This window comes from Stegodyphus dumicola, chromosome X1 (assembly GCF_044657685.1).
Source record: "Stegodyphus dumicola isolate Sdum_Otavi_A_Nest chromosome X1, ASM4465768v1".
Classification (NCBI taxonomy): Eukaryota; Metazoa; Arthropoda; class Arachnida; order Araneae; family Eresidae; genus Stegodyphus; species Stegodyphus dumicola.
In genome coordinates this window covers 183200699-183224377 of record NC_140780.1, presented here as the reverse complement: position 1 = coordinate 183224377, position 23679 = coordinate 183200699, and the positions used below count along the sequence as shown (strand labels likewise).

At 30.7% G+C, this 23679-nt stretch overlaps 1 protein-coding gene across 2 annotated transcripts in view; it reads right to left on the bottom strand.

Annotated features, from left to right (window-relative positions):
• The window catches only part of jbug (filamin-type immunoglobulin domains fbug), a 347148-nt gene that overhangs the window by 53949 nt on the left and 269520 nt on the right, over positions 1-23679 (bottom strand). For both annotated transcript variants that reach the window (XM_085807591.1, XM_085807590.1), the window contains exons 32-34: positions 14797-14880; positions 12439-12576; positions 10761-10934 (exon numbers count right to left, since the gene is read on the bottom strand). In XM_085807591.1, the coding sequence (XP_085663717.1) occupies positions 10761-10934; positions 12439-12576; positions 14797-14880 (396 nt within the window). The remainder of the gene's footprint in view (positions 1-10760; positions 10935-12438; positions 12577-14796; positions 14881-23679) is intronic.

Here is a 23679-nt window from a genome sequence, read left to right as displayed (position 1 = left end):
ATTCAAACGGAATATACTTGCATTAAGTTTGAAAACAGGGCAGATGTTAATTATTGATTTTTCAAGGATCTAAATAAGCTTCATAATATAGAATTATACAACATATGAAATTAATATATAAGATAATAAGAGAAAAGAAGCTATTCTAATAATAAAATAATACCAATAGCAAAGAAAAGTAGCAATGTACAATATCATAATAGCTATTAAGCATTATATTAGTAAGATCCCAACAAAATCTACATATATGGAAAAAACCCTGATTATAAAATGTAACAAAGTTAACATGTACACACGTTAATGATGTACAGATAGCAAAATATACTGATAAAAACCCTTCTAACCACTACTAGTAAATAGTACTAGTAAATAAAACCACTACTAGTAAACAGTAGCCAGCAGAGTCCTTTTAACATCAATAAAAATCAGGATTAGTAAATCTGTCACATTGTAGTTCCTTATTTGGCATATTTTTTGGCATAGTAAATCTAAAAATAAAACACTGTCTAGTCACATCATAGTAAATAACACATATCTCGTATTAAACTGCTTTAATTTTCAACTTAATTTAAAATAAAATGTGATACTGCATTATTTACCTATTACCAAGAGATATGTAAAAATTGTAGTATATAAACCTATGTTACAAGAAATACTTTTTTACTTATAAATAAGATTAAAATAACATCACAAAATTAAAATATTGGGTGATAGCAAAAGTCTACACCTAATTCGAAATCAAATTACATTCATTTCCATGAAATAGTATTTATTAATTAATAATGTGCTTTCTACTACTTTCTATAACTCTTTCCAAATGTTTTACAATTTTTTTGAATCCCTCCTTTGCAGAAACTGCATGGTTTTTCTTTAAATGAAGTTAAAAGGTTCAGTTTTTGCTTCTTCCACAGAATCAATTTTTTACCAATCAAATTATTTTACAGAGAAAAAACGCATGAAAATCCGAACAGGCAAGGCCAGGGGAATATGATGGGTGATGGAGGATTTCTTGATGCAGTGCTTGTTGAGTAAACACATTGTCTAACTTTACCATAGTGAATGCGTAATGCATTTAAAGTGCATCCAGGTGGCTTTATAGGGTAAAATGCACTCGAATTGTACCCATTTATTCTCTCAGCTATCTCTTCAGCTGTAATCCATGAATTATAATTCACCAAATCATGGATAAATTCATTATCAATGCCAGAAGTTTGCCCAGAGTGAAGTTTATCACTTATAACTAAAGTCACCCTTTTGAAACCTAATAAAACACTTTTTAACTATTTTAAGTAGAAGCATGATCCAAATAAATGTGAATATTTTTTGTTGAAGTTCCAACACTTGCTCCTTTTTTAAACTCATAACATGAAAAAAATTTAACTTTCATTTTCAATTTTGACTATTAACCATGCAAAGAAATTAATTTAAATAATTTTTTTTAATCTTGCATTAACTCGAAATGCATTTAGATAGCTGTCACTAAATAATATGATTATAAAAGAAACATCAGCATCTGTGAAACATTTGCCACAAATAAATGCCATCTATTTTCTGCCAAAATTTTCTCAGAAAACTTAAAAGTTTTCATATTTTTTTTATTATTTTCAGTTTAAATTAAATTATTTAATGATTTATTAAATATGCTAGAATTATTTGAAAGAAATGTCAGTCTATGTATAATACTTAATATACTTAAATTACAAAATGTAATCAGCAAAAGTATTTTGCAGATACTAAACTTTAGACTTCAGATATGAAATAAAAATAAGTGTGAGATTTTTTTCATTTATATTGTTGTTGTTTGTTATGGTTTCATCAATGCAAAGAGCAAAATTTAAAATTTATTTAAAGTACTTTTTATTTTGTCAATAAAACTTTCTTCCACAATGGCAAAAAATGAAAAAAGGAAGGAAAAAAGGGAAACAACAAAAATTCTAGCCTGTCAGTTATTTTCAGATCATCCATGCTGCACACATGCAATTTGACTTTCAGACCACTACACTATTAGCCTTCAAAGAAACTATCAACTTCACAGAAATCATAGAAGGCATCAGTAGCAAGTACACTTAAAGAAAACATTGTTGCAGTTATCTATTAACTATTTTAACGATGGGTAATATTTGAAACCAATATTGACATTATGAAATCAAAGAATAAATTATATGTCAAAAATACAGATTCAAAGAATAAATTACACATAAAAATTCAGATTCAAAGAATAAATTGCATATAAAAATTAAGAATACAGCTTACATGTATGTTCTCAAGTTAAGTACAAAATGGTCAAATCTCAATACTGGAATAGTGTTTATGTTTTTATTATATAATATGTCCATAAAAATCCTCATTGAATCAAACATGAAAAATCCTCATCTTTTGAATTTTTCAAAAAATGACTAAAACTTACAAAAGCCAGCTTTTATATGTACCCCAAGTTTTTGCAGCTATATTAGTTAAATTTCTACATATTATAAAAAATAAAACATAAAACGTTTGATAGTTATTCAACAAAAATTGACCAAAATATTAAATTTCAAAATTAAAGATTTTTCCCACCTTTTCTAGCTTGCTTGCGGGCTTGTTAAAAAATAAAATAGAATAATTCAAAGCTGATTTTTTCTCCTTTAATATCATTAAGCGATATTTTTTTTCTGATTTACTACAAATTAACATCCTTTTGTATATAATTTCATTACATATAAGGTATGCTGAAAGAATTTTCACACAATTAGTATTTTTTCAAAAGCCAAAAACACATTATTAATGTTATCAAACAGTTTTTGTCTAAACCAGAAATTGTTTTATTAATCTACGCAAATAATGTTATGAGTTTGTTATATGCCAATCATGGGCGTAGCCAGCTCAAATTACGGGGAGGTGCCCTTTATGACTCCTATGGCTATACTGTTCTACCTATTACAGCATCTTCAAGTATACACGAATTATTACGTGACAAATGTATTATGTTAAAGGCAGTTACCTTAATATAAATAATAATTATGTTACGAATTTTATTAATAATAAAATTATGCAACATAATTATGGATATATTGCATTTAATTATCGTATTTATAATTATTATATTCCAAACATTAAATACTTAACTCGATATTTTTGTTTTTTAACTAATTAAAAATTATTAAAATATTAAAAGAATTCTGAAATTCATCTGACTTTGGTTTCATCATACAACTGTAAAGATAAATAAATATATAAAATCCATGTCTGTTGTATGTAATACAGATATTAAATTAAATACATAAAAGTTGTAAATAAGTCATATATTTTGGACATGAAGTAAAATTGGAAATAAAAATTTTAAAAAAAAAAAAAAAAAAAAAAGGCAAACATTTTTTCTGGCCTTTCATTTTGTTTCGGCATTTAAAATATCCCGAATTCCATTTTCTGTGGCTGTAAACTGGTAAATATATCAATAACTTTGTCAACTGATATTTCTTTGGTATTATTAATGTTCATTAATGCCAAACAATATCTGCACTCTTCTGTCCTAGTAGCTCAATTATAATTTTCTTAACCTTTTTAAAGCACTTGCAGAATGATCATATTCGCAAGATATTATCAGCAGTGTAGCTGCTATGTGAAAAAGCACATCAATATTTGGTAAGATGTTTTTATTTGTAAATTATTAAATATTTGGTAAAAAGTTCTTTTAAAGCCAAAACTGGTGTGTTTGGGAGCTTTGCTTTCGGAATCACTAACATTTCGTCTCTTCGTTTAGAATTTCCGGAGAGGGTAAATCATCTTTATATATCACTTTCAACTCATTTACAAGATCAGCACAAACTGATGGTTGTATGCAAAACAGGGAAATTGCAGTCTTTTCTAAACTTGAAAACTGAAATTTTAAATGGAAAATGAGATGGCCAAGTAAAGAGATTGCTAAAATAGTTTTATAATAATTAAGCACAGAATCACAATGAGCATTATATCGATAGATTTACTTTCGAACGATGTGTGGCAGTTTAAGCTCTGTATCGAATCTTTTACACATTTGCGCATCATAATCAAATAGACTTTCAAAACTCTTTTTTATATTTTCACGCTCAAAAATATAAAACTCAATTTTTTCTTATACCATGTTATAGGCTTCCACAATATCAACAGGTTGTCCCTGAAGTTTAATTCTTTCTAAATGAGATGGATAATGATATGCTGTTATCAATGTTATGATGAAAGCAGATGAAATGATTGAATTCAGCAGAACCATAGTGTCTCGTTTACATTGCGCACTCCATTGATTATGGACATAAGCATCTGGTTTGGTTGAGCACACAATATGCCCCAGGGCTTCAATAATATCGAAAAAGCTTTGATAAAAATGCTGGTACGCCTTATACTACATTGCCCTCTTGTCCAGCAAAGGTTAATATTTTCGTCAAACTAAATAATATGGGGAGACTCGATTATATGGATTTAATGTAACCAAAAATGCAAATTTAGCCACCAAAACATAAGATACTATAAGGTAAAAATAGACTTATATTTAAACTTAGCCATTTAATAATATTACACAGAAGAGCAAATATATTCACAACACCATAAGAAGAGTACTGAAAACACTGTTTAAAACTTAACATTAGATAGATTTATTTTACAATTTTTATCTCAATATAAGTAATAATATTTTTAAAACAATAATTTGAATTCAAATAAAAATGGCAGTGATATATCTGCAAGATAAGACTCGACTGCTAAACTACAGAATGCGATTTTGTGCTTTTTATGTTCTAGTCAATATCCTGAGAGATTTACAATTTTTCTATTAGCAATTTTCATTTAAACGTATTATTGGAATTTATTATTTGAATACTAAATTTAATTATTTTATCTGTAATATTCAACTATTTTATCTGTGAAATTTGAATGCATTAAATACTGTCAGTCTTTTCCAAAATGACAATTTTCTGTTGCAGACAATTTTGTTCTGCTAAGTAAATACTCGCCGTTCTCAGAAATACCAATCACTTTTATAGATGATCTTCTAAGGAAGATAGTCTCCATAAGAGGATGCTTTGTATTTGATTTGTTTCTAAAACAGAAAATGGAACATGTATTTTCCCCATGATAAATAGTATTCAAATATGTGGATAGACGGCTGGAAAAAGTAATGATATCTTGAAAAAAAAAATGCCTTCTGTTACTTTTTATTAATTTGCTTGTCACTGGTATTATTATTTAAACATAAAATTATTTTTAAACTTTTATTTTAATTGAGTTTATTAGTTTATCGATCAGAATTTTATGAAAGCTTCAATAACACTTAAGATATGTTTGATCACATTTAAAATTTTTCATAATTTCATAAGCAATAAATCAAATTACATATCAACTTGGTCTTTTTAATTGACAGAAGCAATACAGGTTAACTTATTTACAGTTGATTCTTCAATGTAAAAGAGTTAGAAAGAGGCATTTGCACTTTTTCTCCATTCACTAAATCGATGACTCTCACATTTCTTAGAATTTTTAATACAGCTTAAGGGATTAAACATTCAGTTCTTGGATGCAGAAGCAAGGAATATGTCACAACATACGGATAAGTGTAAGACATTTTTCCTTTTACAGCTCTATAAAATTGGTGGAGTTGAGACGTTATTAGCAAATTTTAATCTAGTCATTCCTTTGTGAATATGGTTGCTCTTCAAAGAAAAACTTCAAATAAGAATTTGAATAACTGTCCCCTCATTAATAACATACAGTAAAGAAATAATTTTGTTATGAAGCATTATTTCCTTCTAACTGTGCAACTTAGCAGCATTAACTATCTGCATGATATCTCTGAATAGTATAGTTAAATAAAATTAAATTGCAAATTAAACTAATGTTTTGAGTACAATTCATAACCGCAGGTAATTAAAAATTGAAAAATTTTACCACTTACCAAATTTTTCAGTTTAGATAAATACATTTAAATACACAATAGCACATACTGCATGAATTTTGAATGCATTAAAAATTTATTTTATTTATTATAATTATATCTACTATTATAATAGCTATAATTATATAATGCTCAGAATTTTCAAATGAGGCAGAATGACTGCTTAATTTTTTACACAACAAATGTTTCCGGTAGAGTTCACTTCATGAGAAAATGTATAAGTGTTTGGAGAAAAAAAACTCTTTTTTTTTTTTTTTTTTACACTTTTTTCTAATTTATCCTTTCTTTTTTCAAGGCATCCCATATTAAGTGATTTGTATTAACTCAATACAAGTTAAAGCATTATTTCTGGTAACACAACACACAGCAAAATTTGTAGCAAAAGCATAGACTTTAGATCTTATCCGTTACTTTTCACTTTCTCATGAATAGATTGGCCAGATCCCTCATAGTTTATTCCCATTAGACCTCCTGTAGTGCAGTAAAATGGCTCGGTTCTATTCGTCGACATGCCTTTGTTCTTAAGCATAGAAAGAGAGCGAAGAGTATGTGCCTACATTTTGTGTTATTTTTAGATGTTTACTTTTTTTTGCTTACATAGGAGCAAAAGCTTTAAAACTGCAAAAAAGCAGTTTTAAGAATTTTGCAAAAACCAATGTTCTACACTATAGAATGTAAAAACGAATAACATTCATTTTAAAATTTTAGGCCATGCATCTAATTATACAATACAAATGACCCAGAAAAAAATTAAAAATAGTTTCGCATTCCCTTCTGAGGACAATTGTGATCCCTTTAATATTAATACTGAATTTTTTTATGTTATTTTTCTGTTTTGCATTATGATCAAAAAGTAAACTGCATTTGTTTTTGATAAACATGTTAGAACTATAATGTAGAACCAGGTTTCTTAAACTTTTTCTAGTTGCGACCGCCTTTTAATCACTGAGATTTTATGTTACCCCCAGGACCTTATAATACTTATAAAATTTTTTTGAGACCCCATAAGTATTGCACAAATTCGACACACGTGTGAGTCAAACTGTCAATTTTTTTCACCTGTACTGCAATACACTATTGCAGTTTTAGGTCATTAACTTTAATTTCTAATTTTAAGACATAGAACAATGTGGAAATTTTAAATAAGTAACAGACAAAATGGCAACGTAACATGCAAAGCAAGGAAAATGAATGTTTATATTATAGAAAGAATGGTGAAACGTTTTATTTTTTTTATTTGTCTGTATTGTCTTATCTTTACTTTTTCCCAGACACACTGTGTAAAAATATTTGGTAATTGTAAAATTATTATAATAAGTTAAAGAAATATCAAAACTGCTAAAAGTTTTGGCGACCCCCTGCTGCAAGTCCCGCGACTCCCTTGCGGTTCGCGACCCACAGTTTAAGAAACCCTGATGTAGAACATCAATTTTTGAAAAATAAAGCCCATGTCAATAAAATTATTTTCCTTGGAAAGGGATGTTGTCGTGGTTTCGGCTTGATGTCGACAATGTATATGATCTTACAATTACATCAAATTTTTATCATTATAATTAGTATTTCACATATGCTTGCTACTGTTTGTTTAAATCAGTATGGAAAAAGCATACAAAGGTTATCTGTCTATGGGAAGGAATGCCATCCCATATTTAGAGGACTTCTAAAGGAAACTGGGTTGTATTTACCCTTATACACAGGAAAAACTATAAAAGCTTGTTCAGCTCGTTCCCTGATATTCTAACCTATGTCTAACTAACACTGTTTAGAAGTCTTATACATTTTACCCACTAGTGGGGTATGCACTTTTTACATTCTATTTAAATTCTCCTGTTTTATACTTCCTTTTAATTATCTGATTATTTATCCCAAACACAGATGCACAATAAATAAATCTGAAAGCTTTCAGATTTTATATTATGACCAAAGGGGCATTTTTTGTAACATTTTGTGTGTTGCCATTATTTATTAACCATCATGTTCTCCGCACTTAAACTACGAAATTCAATTCAAAAGCAATACCACAAAATAAATTTAAAAGAGTATATCTTTTGAATTTCTGATACACAGTATCGTGCACTGGAGATAAAAACGTTCTTTCTTCGTACAGTGTTACCATTGCTCACTTTGAAATGGCTGAGTTCGTTAATCGAAAATTCATTAAAAACTTACAAAACATGAAATACATAATAAAACAAATTTCAAATTTGGGCTTCCAGATGTCCATACTCGAGTGAAAGACTATGTTATTCAAAATTTGAAGTCTCTAGTTACGGTTGTTTTTTCACAATGCGACAAACATACATACATTCATTCAGATTCATTATTTAATTTCTTTAAATATAATGCAGGGCTCTAATATTTGGTGGCAACAATTTGAAAAGCGAAATGCCGTTTATATTGAACCAGCGCGAAATGCCGAAACGAAATTAATAGCCCTTCTGAACAATTTGCCCCTTTGAGCTAATAATAAAATTAATTACTTGGCAGTGAATGAACTATCTGCATATTTAACAACTACCCTATTAAATCATTTTAAATAACAATAGTTTAAATTGCTAGATGAGTAATAAAATAAAATTCATTGCACTGAAATCATCGAAGTTGACATGCTCTCTACATTATTCAAAAAAAAAAAAGTTTAATATTTTTGTTATATATATTGACTTAACTGAACTTTGATATTAATGTTAAAAACAACCAATCAAACTTATTTTATTGTGTTTACTTTCCCTCTTTTGTGCAGTATTTAAATAATAAGTAGCAAATCTCAAAATTAAATACCCAAACTTGTTTTTTTTTCCTTTCTTCTTCTTCTTCATTTAGTCCAAAGGGACAATTTGCCCTGAAAGACTATTAATTTTATTTTGGCTTTTTGCGTTGAAACCGTTAAAGGCTTATCACTTTCCAAATTGTTGCTACCATATATTATTGCCCCATCTTATATTTAAAGAAATTAAATAATGAAGAATCGGCATAAATGTATGTATGTTTCTTGCACTGTAAAAAAACAATGGTACCTAGAGCCATCAAAATTTAATATGGGCATGTGGAAGCCCTAATTTGAATTTGAAATTTGTTTTATTATCGACTTTTAAGTTTGTAACACTTCAACAAATTTTTGATTAAAAAACTAAACGATTTCAAAGTGAGCTTAGGCAACAGAGTACGAAAAAACAATTTTTATCCCCTGCGCGCGAGACTCTGTATCGGAAATTCTAAAGATATGCTCATTTTAAAATTAATTTGTGATATTGCTGTTGAACTGAATTTTAAAGTTTGAGTAAGCAGAACATGATATTTAATAAATAAATGTAACACACACAACATTAAAAAAAATGTCCCTTTGGACGTAATTTAAAATCTGAAACCTTTTAGATTTTTTGCTTTCATTTTAATTAAAATACAGCAATTATAAAACTTAAATTCAAAGGTTGGTATTTCCAGACAGACATGCAAAAAAAAATTCTATCAAATATTGAAATTCAGAGCTCAAAACAAACTGAACGTCACGCAAGTATTACCAGCAAGCGAGGTGCATGGGAACATATCATTTGCACCCTTCTTAAATCGAAAATCTCAGGGGAAGAAGTACTAATTTTTTTTTAATTTAATGTAATATAACAACCTTTTTTTTTTTTTTTTTTTTCTAAATACTTATTTTCTTTTAAACATTATGCTTTTAGATGCTTGGTTGGTTCGAAACGAAAGGGCTTTTTCTTCTTTAGTGACATTAAGCTTGATAGCTAAAGGGAAAGTGGGACCGGATGTGGAGTGCTATTCAAAACTGTAAAAGAACAAAATATTTACGACTTGAAAGTGTCACCTAACCTTCGAAGTACTTTCCTGCCACTTATTTGGTGAGGAAGGATGACTTTTCCTGATCTTACTTCTAAATTGAAAATCGTAGACTTTCTGTTCATTCTTTATTAATCAAATTATTGTTTGGGAAGCTAGAAAGCAATATTTTAAAAGTTTAAGTTTTATCCATTGAAAATTAATTAGCACTTTTTTTAAGTATAGGTACTGGTGAAGTGGGAAGGTGCCCAGGTGTCCAGGGCACACCCCTAGCTAAGTGCCTGCCAATACTGAAACTTGCTACCGTCTTCTAGAATATGAATTTTATGAAATTATGTGAATAAGATCCTTTTTTGAAAAAAAAAAAAAAAAAAAAAAAAACCTTATGTTAACTGATACTTTTAACCACAGTCTACATAGCAATGTTCATCACATAATTTATTTTAAAAGCTTTCTCTCACTTTTACTTACATAAAGATGCAAATGTGTTCCTCTCAAATTTGTTTATAACCTCGAATTTCATCAGAATATTTAAAATCAAGTATCTCGGTCAACTTTTTGTGGTACAGAATTAAAAATTTCTGTGTTTTATATTTTAGAATGAGTATAAACTATTACTAAACATAACTATAGGAACCAGTGTGCCGTATAAAAAGTTAGATTTCATATTTTTTATATAAGTAGGACTTTTTTTAATTTAGAAATGCTGTAACATGAATATGTTCCTTATTTAAAGCCTTTTTGTAATTTGAAACATATGAATGCAACAATAACATGTAGTAATGAACATGCAATGAAATATATGAATTACAATGTTTGCAATGATGAAAACTGCAGATGTAAAGGCTGCATAAGGACTATTACTGACACTGTGGTATAATTGTTACTACAGGTTTCTTTTCTCTCCATTAATTCATAAATAAATCTAAACATTTACAATAATTGAAACATTAATAATAAGCTTTTAGTTTCCTATTGAAATTTATTATGTATATGTAAATATTTATGATGACAATCATATACTAAAGATTTAAAAAACACTGAAACAACAAGCAAAACAAACCTGGAACATCTTCTTCATTAAATGTAATATTAACATAATGAGAGATTTTATCCTGAGGTACGAAAGTAACATCATAAAGACCACGACTTCTCATTGATACTTCTGCTCTAACTGATGACTTCCGTGTAGTTACAACAAGTTCTAATGTTCCTTCCCCTGCTTGGGATGCATCCACTAAAAATACGAATTGTAAGTTTATTATTTTAGTTTATTATCTATTTCATTAGAGATGCCAACCTACCAAACACAAAGCTTGCAATAATTTTATTCTTCTTAGCAAAATCAGAATTATCTCAGTGACAAAAACTGTTCTTAAATAATAAAAATATACAAAATAACCTGTTAAAACACTGCAATGTTAAATATCAGCCTTTCCCCAGAGCAAAATTTGAAAAAAAAAATAATAAATGCAGTGGCAAACAGCATGCATCCACAAAAGCATTGCATTTAAATCTGCGTATGAGCTTTGAAAATTGAATGTGCAATTTACTTTTCTCACAAATATAACTAAGAGAGAAACTATAAAATTCTTAAGCCATTTCTCAAAACAAGTGAAACTTATTGCGCACTTATTGATAATATATGCCTCATGAACTGCAGTGCTCATAGGAAAACAGGAATATAATGTTTTTGGACATATTTATTCTCACATGTATAGTGACAGCACATCATAATGTCTCATGCAATGACCTTGTTTTTCTTTCAGAGGTAATCTAGAAAAAGGTCATGCAATTTCAGATGGCAGTCATTAAGTTTTTGACTACAAACAATTAGTTAAATCCAAACTATTAGGATTTCAATGATTCTAGATTTTTTAAATTTTCAGCTTTTAGATCATCAGTTTAAAATCTAGTAAGATGACTTGTACACATGGCAATATTGGGGCTTTGTTAATTGTTTAGATCAATAGAAGAGTGCTATCCCCCGATTAGGTCAGCATCACACACAGTATACCTGTAACAGGTGGCACAAATTTCCAATTTTAGAGGAGCACTGAGCAGTAAAAATATGGGATGATGAAATTTTCAGAGTTCAGAAGAGACACTGGCAACAGAATTCAGCGCAACATATATTTTAGAATTCAGGGAAACTAGGCAACAGAATTTATGACCCACAGAGATTGAACAGGGGGTACCAAAATGGAAGCACCAACCGTGCCCCTTCATCAACAACCACCAAAAGTATGATCCTAATCAATATCAACAGAGCATCAACCAATACATTGTTATTAGATATGGTGTGATTTCCTGGTCAGCAGGTGTTTGCAAATGACATACAGGAATCTCAGTCAGAACAGGAAAAAAATTCCATATTCAGCACATCCGCTCTTTTTTGTTGAGTATTATATTCTCCATTCCTGGATTCTATGTGGGGTGGGAATTTATTTTTAGCTGGTATTTCAGAAAGTCTGAATATTAGATCATTCTGGATATTGTACCTCTAGATTTTTGACTCTGCACCCTATTAAAATTTATATAAAAAAGTCAAGAGAATTTTAGGATTAATAGAAAAATATCTTGAAAACTGTGTTTGCAAGATAAAAATAACCAGTCCCCCTACCTAAATTGGGTGAGTTGGCACCTTTGAGGCAAGTTCATAAAAATACTGGATTAGAAATTGAAATACATTATAAATTTATTTAAATATTTTATAAATTTTATTACAGATTTTGAATTACCTTGAAAGGTGCAAGGCTTTCCTACAAAACCAGGGACTAGTTTAGATACTTTTACTTTAAAAACATCATACACATTGCAAGTAAATGGACTCCCTGGCAAAGGAACATCATCTAGTGTTACCAAAACTTGATGAGGACCTATTATACAATGAAAAGTTAATAAAATAAATAAATTAATAAGATAAATAATAAAATTATAACTTGAAACAATCAATGTCTGCTAACAAACAAATTCAGATATTCAAAGCCATTAAAAACTTTGAAGGATTCATTGAAACGGTGATATAAATATTTTCTCAATAAATTCTCCTTTCATGCTTGGACTTGAAAACATGAACTTCAAAGTATAATTTATCATTTTAAACTATTTTATTTAAGAATAAGCTTTTTCCCACTGTTATTTGGGAAATATTCTTTACAAATGTTCTTCTACGCTGCCGATTCCATAAATTATTTTAATGTTCTGTTGCATTTTATGTTAAGCTCTAATTATGTAAACAGGTTACACTGTATTTAAAAAAAAAAGTAAGATAATTGGTTTGTACAGAGTATCAGGCTTTCAGGAGGAAGAAATGCGAAACATCAACAGTGCTCACGTTCTCACTGGAATCGCAGATTTTCTGTTTGCTATCCGATATGCACTTGCATCCCAACACTACATAACTAGTACTTATACTAAAATAGTAGGCACTGGAAAATTCAATAATTCTTCCCATTCTGCTCCACATCACAATGTGTGAAATATGAAACCCAATCAAAAAAATCCAAGTGGTGACAAGTTACCAGCTACATTTATAACAGTCTCTACAGTTTGAGCACCATTGTACAGTATCAGGCATTTTGGTGCAGAAAACGGGAAAAATCAAGCATCACCCCCACAAACACTCCAGATGGTATGACTGTTTGCAGAAACTGGTGAAAATTCAAACAATGCAAGTTCTACTTCAGTATAAGCTTGCTTATGTAAATTCCCCTTACTTTGTTTGTATCTATTATATACACCAAGCAATCTTCTCAGTGATTAAATGATACAGTTCAACCATAATTTATTATAAGTGCTCAATTGGCAAGTGCATACCTATTAAAAAAATCACCATATGAGCAACAACAGCAAAAAATGCAAAAAAGTTCATTTTGATATACCAAGTTACAACTTTACATCAAAATTCATGTGAGAATTTACGAGAACTCAAATTAAATCAAATTTCATACTGAATACAGTTTAACTTAATTTACAGCTTACTTCCACAGAAACTTACAGTTTACTCCCACTTAAACTGATTTCAAAGAAAATATGTTTAAACAAATTCATTAACATTTCACATAAAGTTTAATAAAAATTTTTAAACAAAGGTATTTGTAGGTGAAAAATGTTTAATTTACAAATAAATTAAAATTTAATTTAAGATTAATGGCACTTATAGCAGATAGGTAATCAGATGGTGAGAAAGCAAGATAAGAATCTGTAGCTCACATCAACTTTAAGAGCACAAATGTGATTCAATAAAGTAAAGCATGAAGCAAACAATACAAGCAATTCACAATAGTGCAAAAAAGAAGTTCTAGTGTACCTATTTTTTATTATGTCCCTTAGTTTACATGAAAAGTGCATATGTATGCATAAAAATGCAGCTTCAAAGACTGTGACACATGTCTACAATTTGATTGCAGAAATGTGAGCATTTTTTCATTGTGAGCAGCTCTGAAATTATTAGAACTAATGTTTCTGCAAAAACTTTATTGCCCATAAAACAAAATTTTTGTAATTCAGTTTTATGCCTAAATACTGAATTTCTGCAGCACCAACATGAAAGTAATGAAACTATTCGGTTATAAACTTATGCATCATTTTTTATTTAGAATAAAAATAATTTATACAAATAAGAATTAACTTGCTAAAAGAAAATGAAATTTTCAAAAGAAATTGTATAACTGTATAATTTTCTAATTCCTAAAAATTAAACGCTTCTAAAAACTAAGAGATCGCACTCCTCAAATCCAGCAATCTTGGGTAAAACATCCTATACACCATGAGTGATGTCAGATCACACAGCAGTGGTTAAAAAAAAGTTAACCTGTATTATCAACAAAAACAAAGAAAATCACGGCTTACTATGTTAATAAAAAAGTATAAGTAAATGCCAGTTCTGACTTTTTAATACTTCATTAATTTTCTTGCTTGAATGATGTTAAAGCACAGTAAAAAATAACCTTACATACAGTAAACCGTATCTTAGTGCACATTAAAAGCTAAAATAAATTAAAAAACAAATTCATTTTCAATAACTTTTTGTTCCCTCATTTTGTCATTTAAACTCTTTGTGAAAACATAAAATATTACATAAAATGCACACTTACCAACTTCTTGAGGATTGAAAGTAACATCAAATGTGGTACTAGATGTTTTATTAACAGTCACAGGAACATTCTTAATTGTTGGACCTGAATATATAAACATAATGTATATATATAAAGTACTACTGGAAACAGAAAAACAAATATTTAATATTAAATTTATAATACTATGTTTGAAATGCTGCAAGCATGTAAGAGACACACATCCCATAAATAAATAATGTAGATAAAGGAATGAATTTTAAAATGTTAAATATTCATGCAACTCATATAACTATATCGATTCAAGGGTCAAATTATTATTTTTTCAGATGACTTTGCCTTTGTTTTTTGGCAAATGTCACTTTTTAATAAATGTGGACTTTTGCAGGGCTCAATAATGTGCAGCTTTCATAAAGAAGTGCATACAAATAGGCTGCTAGATCCTTTAAAATTTAAGTATTCATAACATAAATATTTATTTACCAAAAATGTATTAAAATTATTTTTTAAATTACACACACAAATTTAATTGTTAAACATTCACATTTATGAATATTTAAAATTTAAATATTCGTAATTACACAAAAAATAAATATAACATACATAAAATCATTGCCAATCAGCAAACACATTCAGTAATTTCAATCTCAAAACAATGGAGAAACCATTTTAGTGGGAAATTTACATCACGAGGAATGATTATTTTATCAAGGATGTACATCACTTAAAGCTAAATTTCAACGTTTCATGGGTTCTGTCTCATTCTGTCAGATATTAATGAAAGAACAGAAGTAAAATGAAAAAATAATAGACATTCACTGGTTTTACAGACATAAAGATTTCACCATGCTAACATGTGTTAGCAAAATGCTCTTTATCTTTGTAAGTTGGTCAGCAGCATGCAATAAAGACTACTAATTGAAATTTAATATGAATTGTTCACAAGTTGGTACAATGTGGCATAATAACTTTAAAATAATGGGTAAATGGGTACAAAAATTATATTAGGTTATATGAATATGGCAAAGCACATGATGTCTTCCTCATAAGGGGATGAACGGCTTTGTGGTGGACTCTCTAAGGGACAAACTGGCTCAAATTCATGATAACCATCAGGAAAATCATGAAAACCAACCATGCACCTAGCCTGAATTCAGCCCAGAACTCCCAGCATTCAGTGGTCTTGTACGCTCGCCCACTGTTGGGATTCAAAAAGATTTTAAAAAAGAGAAACAATGAAATGTAAACACCTGATTTTATTGTATTATCTTAAAAGGTAAATTTTCCGTATATAATACTAACTCATTGACAGATTTATTACATCTGTAAAGAATATAAAATTCTCATGTTATTCGTATGTATGTAAGAGTGCATGTGTAGGGTGTTTATATAAGGTATCTACAGGTGTTGTTTTCTTTTTTTTTTTCTCTCTCTTAAATACTGATCTTAACAGACACTTTCAATTACAAAAGCTTTAAAGATTAATAAGATTCAAAATTTTATGACTTGCAGCACTGGGAGCCCACTAGCTATGCAGCACAAAGGAAAATCAGTAAAATTTTTAGGATGGTTTAATAAATTAAATACATAAAGTACCATACTCTTGCATGCAAAATTCATGAACATAATAAAAAACAAATAAGATGACTTATAATCAGTTAGCAATACATATTTTCTTCTCATAATAAACAAATCCCAAATTTTCCCCTAAAGATGAGGAAGCAATTATAATATAAATGTTATATGTTTTGGTAATTAATGAAACCATATTTGTTAAATATCGCTAATTACTGAGACTGTAGTTTGCCCAAAGACATTATTAATCACTCACATCTCGGTTTTGCAAATAAGGGTACATAGTGTTACGTTTTGTTTATTTTTTCTGACACCACTTCTTACATTATTTTCTTCCTTCACGTTCGTGCGGAGTTCACGTGGATTTGGAGTGAATAACAACGACAGCATTTAATGGAATATCAAAACACACTTTATTTACCAATATTAATCAGGACAGCTCCAAAATAACTTTTACAGTCATTGAACTGTTATAAACACGCTGACACATTCACTGACACAGCTTTCACACTGTCAGGCAATAATGGTGAAGACAGCTTCACTGCACCAGAGTACAGATCCTGACTCTGCTTGGTCGTTCTTGGAACTCCGTGTACTCTGGAGACTCTCCACGCTACAACTCGCGATGCACTCAATGACACACAGGGCACAGCTCCCGACTCTTCGGTTCAGTCGTTCCCAGAGCTTAACACACTCTCTCAACAATGCACTAACTGTGATACACTAAAAGACTCTTCAATGCGCTCGACGTCCCACTCAGCACTTGCTGTCCGGCTGTCAATTCGATCAACTCCGCATGGACTAACTAGATGAGACACACTATCTCGCACTCTAGACAAGGCCCTCTCTCAATTACTGACTATCAGCTCTTTAGACGAGGCACGCACTAACTGACTGTGGACCAGCAGGGTTTATATAGCTTTTGGCTTGTGTTCGAGAACATTCTGGGCTAAACCGGTAAGAATTCGTTCCAGAAGGTTCTCCATGCATCCATGGCATATCACCAATTTTGTCTCCAAATGGGTGATTTCTCGCCAAATGTGCGAACCCTGCCTTCCCTTGCCATTGTATGGCAACCCTAAACCTGCTTGGCAGGGAAGCTATCTTACCATGCCTGCACATTTCATAACACTGCTCCCTCCCAAGGACTGCATCCCGGACAGTACAACCCTTGGTCAGAAGCCTAATTCGATACAACAAAATGTAATGAAACAAACATAAGGTATAAATAAATAGCATAACTAAAGAAACAGATATTTACACTATGTACAAGTTACATAAACAAATTAAACACATCACAATTTTAAATTATACAAATTAAAGTTAAGAATGAATTTCAGTCTCAGACTTTTCATTAAACTATACCTGGGTCAAACACTTTTCCACTGCAATTCTCAGATGTATTCCTTTTACGCATATCACAGTCTGAAGGTTTAGTCCTTTCCCACTTTTCATCCACAGAAAGATCTGAAACAGTTTGTTCACCACTCAGTAGTTCATTCGCAGCATGCTTACAGTTCACCTTGGTATTTTTAGCAGATGGTACATGCTTATTTACCTTTATTTCCTGAAAGCCAGTTCCAATGTTTGCACCAGGATCATAAATAGAATCTGATCCTTTACAAGCAGAAGTATCTAGGTTTAGAATCAAGTCCTTGTCTGCAAAACCTGCACTCTGAGGCACACACCCAGTTTGTGAAGTGGGTGAATTTTCCTGCAATACTGGAGTACACTGCTTAAACTGCACATCAGCTTCTCCTATCTCTGCATCACATGCACTTTCAGATGAATCAACACTTACTGCCTGCGACTTTGTAACTTCACTATCAGTTTTGCTGAACTTAACAGTTGCATTTTCACTTTCTTCCACTTCATGCATTTGAGAATCAAAAGCTTCTTTCCCGTCTTTTATTTCTTCATGCTTTCATTCTATTCCTTTAATCCTGTTAAATGTTTCATCCTTCATTTCTTGATCTTCCTCAGACAGTTCATTAGCTACTTCCTTCATTTCTTCAACCTTTGATTCTTCAGATGCCACTTCTCTTATTTCCACACCGTCTTTTATGGCTCCAGTTTGTTTTGTAAGCTCCACTTTTATCTGTGGGAGTTGCTCTTGCAGCTTTTCTTGGCTGTCTTTCATCTCAGTTGTCATCTCTTCATATCCAGCTTTTATCTCATCCAGTTGATGAACTTAACAGTTGCAGTTTCACTTTCTTCCACTTCATGCACTGAGAATCAAAAGCTTCTTTCCCGTCTTTTATTTCTTCATGCTTTCGTTCTATTCCTTTAATCCTGTTAAATGTTTCATCCTTCATTTCTTGATCTTCCTCAGACAGTTCATTAGCTACTTCCTTCATTTCTTCAACCTTTGATTCTTCAGATGCCACTTCTCTTATTTCCACATCGTCTTTTATGGCTCCAGTTTGTTTTGTAAGCTCCACTTTTATCTGTGGGAGTTGCTCTTGCAGCTTTTCTTGGCTGTCTTTCATCTCAGTTGTCATCTCTTCATATCCAGCTTTTATCTCAGCCAGTTGATGAACTTAACAGTTGCAGTTTCACTTTCTTCCACTTCATGCACTGAGAATCAAAAGCTTCTTTCCCGTCTTTTATTTCTTCATGCCTTCGTTCTATTCCTTTAATCCTGTTAAATGTTTCATCCTTCATTTCTTCATCTTCCTCAGACAGTTCATTAGCTACTTCCTTCATTTCTTCAACCTATGATTCTTCAGATGCCACTTCTCTTATTTCCACATCGTCTTTTATGGCTCCAGTTTGTTTTATAAGCTCCACTTTTATCTGTGGTAGTTACTCTTGCAGCTTTTCTCGGCTAACTTTCATCTCAGCTGTCATCTTTTCATATCCAGATTTTATCTCATCATATCCGGCTTTTATCTCAGCCAGTCCAGCTTTCAATTCAGCCTTCATCTCTTCATATCTGGCTTTTATCTCGACTCTCATCTCTTCCTGTCCAGCTTTCATCTCAGCCCTCATCTCGGCTAAAAAGTCCATCAAAGTCTTCATTTCTTCCATCATGGCTTTCCTCTGGCAAATTCCACTTCTGACACAAACTGTTGAGTTTTTCTTCTGACACCAGTTGTTACGTTATTTTCTTGCTTCACGTTCGTAAGGGGTTCGTGTAGATTTGGAGTGAATAATGATGACAACACTCGATGGAATATAAAAACACATTTTAGTTACCAATATTAATCAGGACAGCTCCTAAATCACTTTTACAATCGTCGAACTGTTATAAACACGCTGACACGTTCAGTGACACAGCTTTCACACTGTCAGACAATAATGGTGCAGACGGCTTCACTGCACCAGAGTACAGATCCCGACTCTGCTCGGTTGTTTTTGGAACTCCATGTACTCTGGAGACTCCCCACGCTACAACTCACAATGCACTCGACGACACACAGAACACAGCTGTTGACTCTTCGGTTCAGTCATTCCTGGAGCTTAACACACTCTCTCGATGATGCACTAACCTCGATACACTAAGAGACTCTTTGATGGACTCAACGACCCACTCGGCACTCGCTGCCTGGCTGTCAATTCGATCAACTCCGCATGGACTAACTAGATGAGAACCACTATCTCGCACTCTAGACAAGGCACTCTCTCAATGACTGACTATCAGCTTACTAGACAAGGCACTCACTAACTGACTGCAGACCAGGAGGGTTTATATAGCTTTCGGTTTGTGTTCGAGAACATTCTGGGCTAAACCAGTAAGAATTCATTCCAGAAGGTTCTCCATCCGTCCATGGCATATCGCAATTTTTGTCACCAAATGGGCGATTTCTTGCTAAATGTAGCAACCCTGCCTTATCTTGCCATTTTATGGCAACCCTAAGCCTACTTTGCGGGGAAGCTATCTTACCGCGCCTGGATATTTTGTAACAATAGCTTTTCCTATTTAACTCATTAGTGCATGTTGAGCATTTTTAACAAATGAATCTTTTTGCAGTAAACAGATTGAATTAAATGATATTTTTTGTATTTTCAAAAATATTTTTTTTTCCACAGCTGACACAGTTTCTCTAAAATTACCTTACTTCAATAAATTTTACCAGAAGTAAATGTCTAGAATCAAAACTTGTGAATTAAATCTTGCAGCAATCTTCTCTTAATGCACTGTAATGTGTGATTAGCAACAAATCCATCGTTTCAATTTAAGGAATGAATTAAAGAATTTTGTCACCATGAGAATTTTGATCAAATGACAACTTTTAATAAAAATTGTAAATCATTTTAAGTTTTACAAGCATGTTTTGTTATAATAGTTTCTTACCTCACTGAAATGCTTTGTCATATGAGTATTACCCTACTAAACGTATTTACAAGGGGACTGTCTGTAATATGAAAAAACAAATTTAGAAATAATTCTCAAAATTCTATAACCAGAACTACCTTCACTTAAATTGATGGAAGGCACAATAAGCTAGTAGAGAGTGGTATAAAATTGAATTTAATCAAAAATAAAATTAATTTTAGTATTTGTAACAATGGTTATGTTTTTTTATTTGCATGTTTTTCAAACACAAAAAGTATGTTTAAGAAATCTGCATTTAAAGATTAAACCTACATAGCTCTATTTTAGCAATATTTGTACATGACCACTAAATTTTAATAAATTATTATCTTGGTTAATTTAATGGAAATTTCTCTCTTGTTTGACTAAGTCAGCAATGAAAAACATTTTTTCATTTTCTTATGAGTAATGAATAATTAAAATAATGAATTTTCGTATTTTTTCTGTCATGTGATACTGCCTACCTAAGTGATTCATTTTTAAACCAAAACTATGCACACCCATTCAAAAATTATTTAGTTTTGCAATCTTTTCTAAACCATGTACGAATTAAAAATTCAGTCAAATTTATAGAATTGTGATGACTTTTTTACAGGAATAAACAAGTACAGAAAATAAACAAATAATCTTAACTCAAATGTGGAACCAAAAGCAACTCAAGGAAAATACCAGTATTTTAATACAGGAAAAGCATTCTATTTCCTTGCAAGTTAGCATTATATAAATACTTTTTATGAAACATTTCTGACAGCAAAGCACACCTTTAGTTTCAGAATAAAACTGAGAAAAATTATATGGAATCACATTTTCAAATTGCTTCTCATTCAATTTCTGTATAGTTCAGGTGTTTTCCCACAGAGTGATCAAGTGCTGAACCACTCAATTGAGTGATATGAAAAGATGTCACTAAATGGATATCTGATAGCACTTCATGTCTGTATAATGGTTTCAAAACCAAACTGTACATTAATGAAGTTTTTAGGCAGCAAATGATCAATAAAGGCATGAAAAATAAATAAGAAAGTAGAAATAGAAAATGGCCTGCTTCGGAATTAACAAGCTTAGCCTCCAGGGAATTAAAAACATCTGATATATAGACAGAATGTTAAAAAAATTGAATATGCACATCAGCTTCTTACTCCCTCAAATAATGTTTAATAAATTAAGATACAATACTTTTTAACGCTTTAAATACTACCAGTTGGAGGATTTTAGAATTTTTTAAAAAAATCGAGCTTTTTGCATGATAAGCAGAAAGTGAAAACTCCCACTTAGTAAAAAGAATCCATGATTTTTACAAAGAAGCTCTGCCAACCTTGAACTCTCAATATTTTTAATATATACATGAATCTTTTCATTTAAAAATAAACAGTGATAGAAAAACTACATTAAAACACTATAAATAAGCAATTAAAACACATAAAATATCACAATATTTTGTGATGTACTGTTATTTTGCAATTTCTACAGTTTCAAAACATTATTTTTTGAGTCTCAAGATGATTGATAGTCAGTCTGGAAGTATGAGGTAATAAAAGAATACATATATGTAAAATCTTAATTTGCATGCATTTATATACATGTAATGAACTTTGTTTATACTACTGTGAGTCACATCAGTACACAATAAAATAAATAATTATGCTCAATTAGAAGTACATAATATGTAAAAAAAATCAGCTCCAAATCAGAGTGAATTTATAATTAAAATTATGTAAATATAACCGCATTTATGGGTTTAGCACCATGTGCGATTATTTAGAATTTCAAAATGCTGTTAGAAAACTTGCTGTTGGTGATAAAAACCTCATAGTCAGAATTTTTTTTTTCAATTATGCAAAGGGATTTAGATGGTAATTTGATACTGCTCTTTTTGAATCCATACAATTATGCTTCTCATACTACTTTAATTTTAAAGATGACAGATTTTCTTGGTTAGAAACAGGAAAAAAAAAAAGCATTCCAAATTTCAATAAAAAAAAAATTTCATAGAGATTGTATGAGCAATTTACTGACTTACATCACACCACTTTTAGCATATATTCAGGACTTTAGAGGATAAGTTCAAAAAGCAATTACAAAGCACACAGATGCTCCCCAGTCTAATGATTAATAGTTTCATTTTGGATAAAACAGTACCTGGCATTAAATTTGCTTCTAGCCCTTTGAAATTAATTTTCACATAACAGAAAATACAACATACAAATTTTGAGAACATGATCATAATAAATACAATAAAAAAATTAGGTTTTATGATAACATAATCCTCTTACCATAGTGTATTTTTTCAGTATTTTCTGATTACCAACACTCTTGGCAATCAGTAAAACTGCCATGTGTTTGGTATTTTTGAGGAAATATGTGACAGTAGCTAACTCCTGCATGTCTATACCACATTTTTATGAGTATATATGGATCAACACTATATTTAAGTGTCATTTCACTGAATTGTAAAAATGTAAATATCTATGTTTAAATATTTGTTTTCTCTCATAAAATTTTTTATTTACTATAAAATGCTTCTTTTAATTATTATTTATGAACAGCACAATATCAAAGAGCCACAGAAATAGCCAAAGATATTTTGCCAGTTCATAAAATTGCAAATGACCTAGTATATCTTAAAGGGATCCAGATAATCAGAATGTATCCATTTATATACATACTGGAACCTCGAGATATTTAATTTGTCCTAGCATTAAGCTCGTATAGCAAATTTCTCGCATGTAGAAACAAACTTCCCCAATGAAAATAATGGAAGTCCAGTTAATTCATTCCATACCCCCAAAAATATGAACATAAAAATAAATTTTCCTAATAAATAACACTGGTAAATAATATAACCCCAGTTTACCTTTTCTGAAGAGTCACCTTGTGGCTAGGCAAAGGTTTCTCCTCTTGCATGACATAGGTCCTCTTAGGCATTTTCTTTCAAACAAGACCTGTTTTATCAGAATTAAACACTTGTTGGGGAAGAAACCCCTCAATAATAATAAATTGTAGGAACTCTG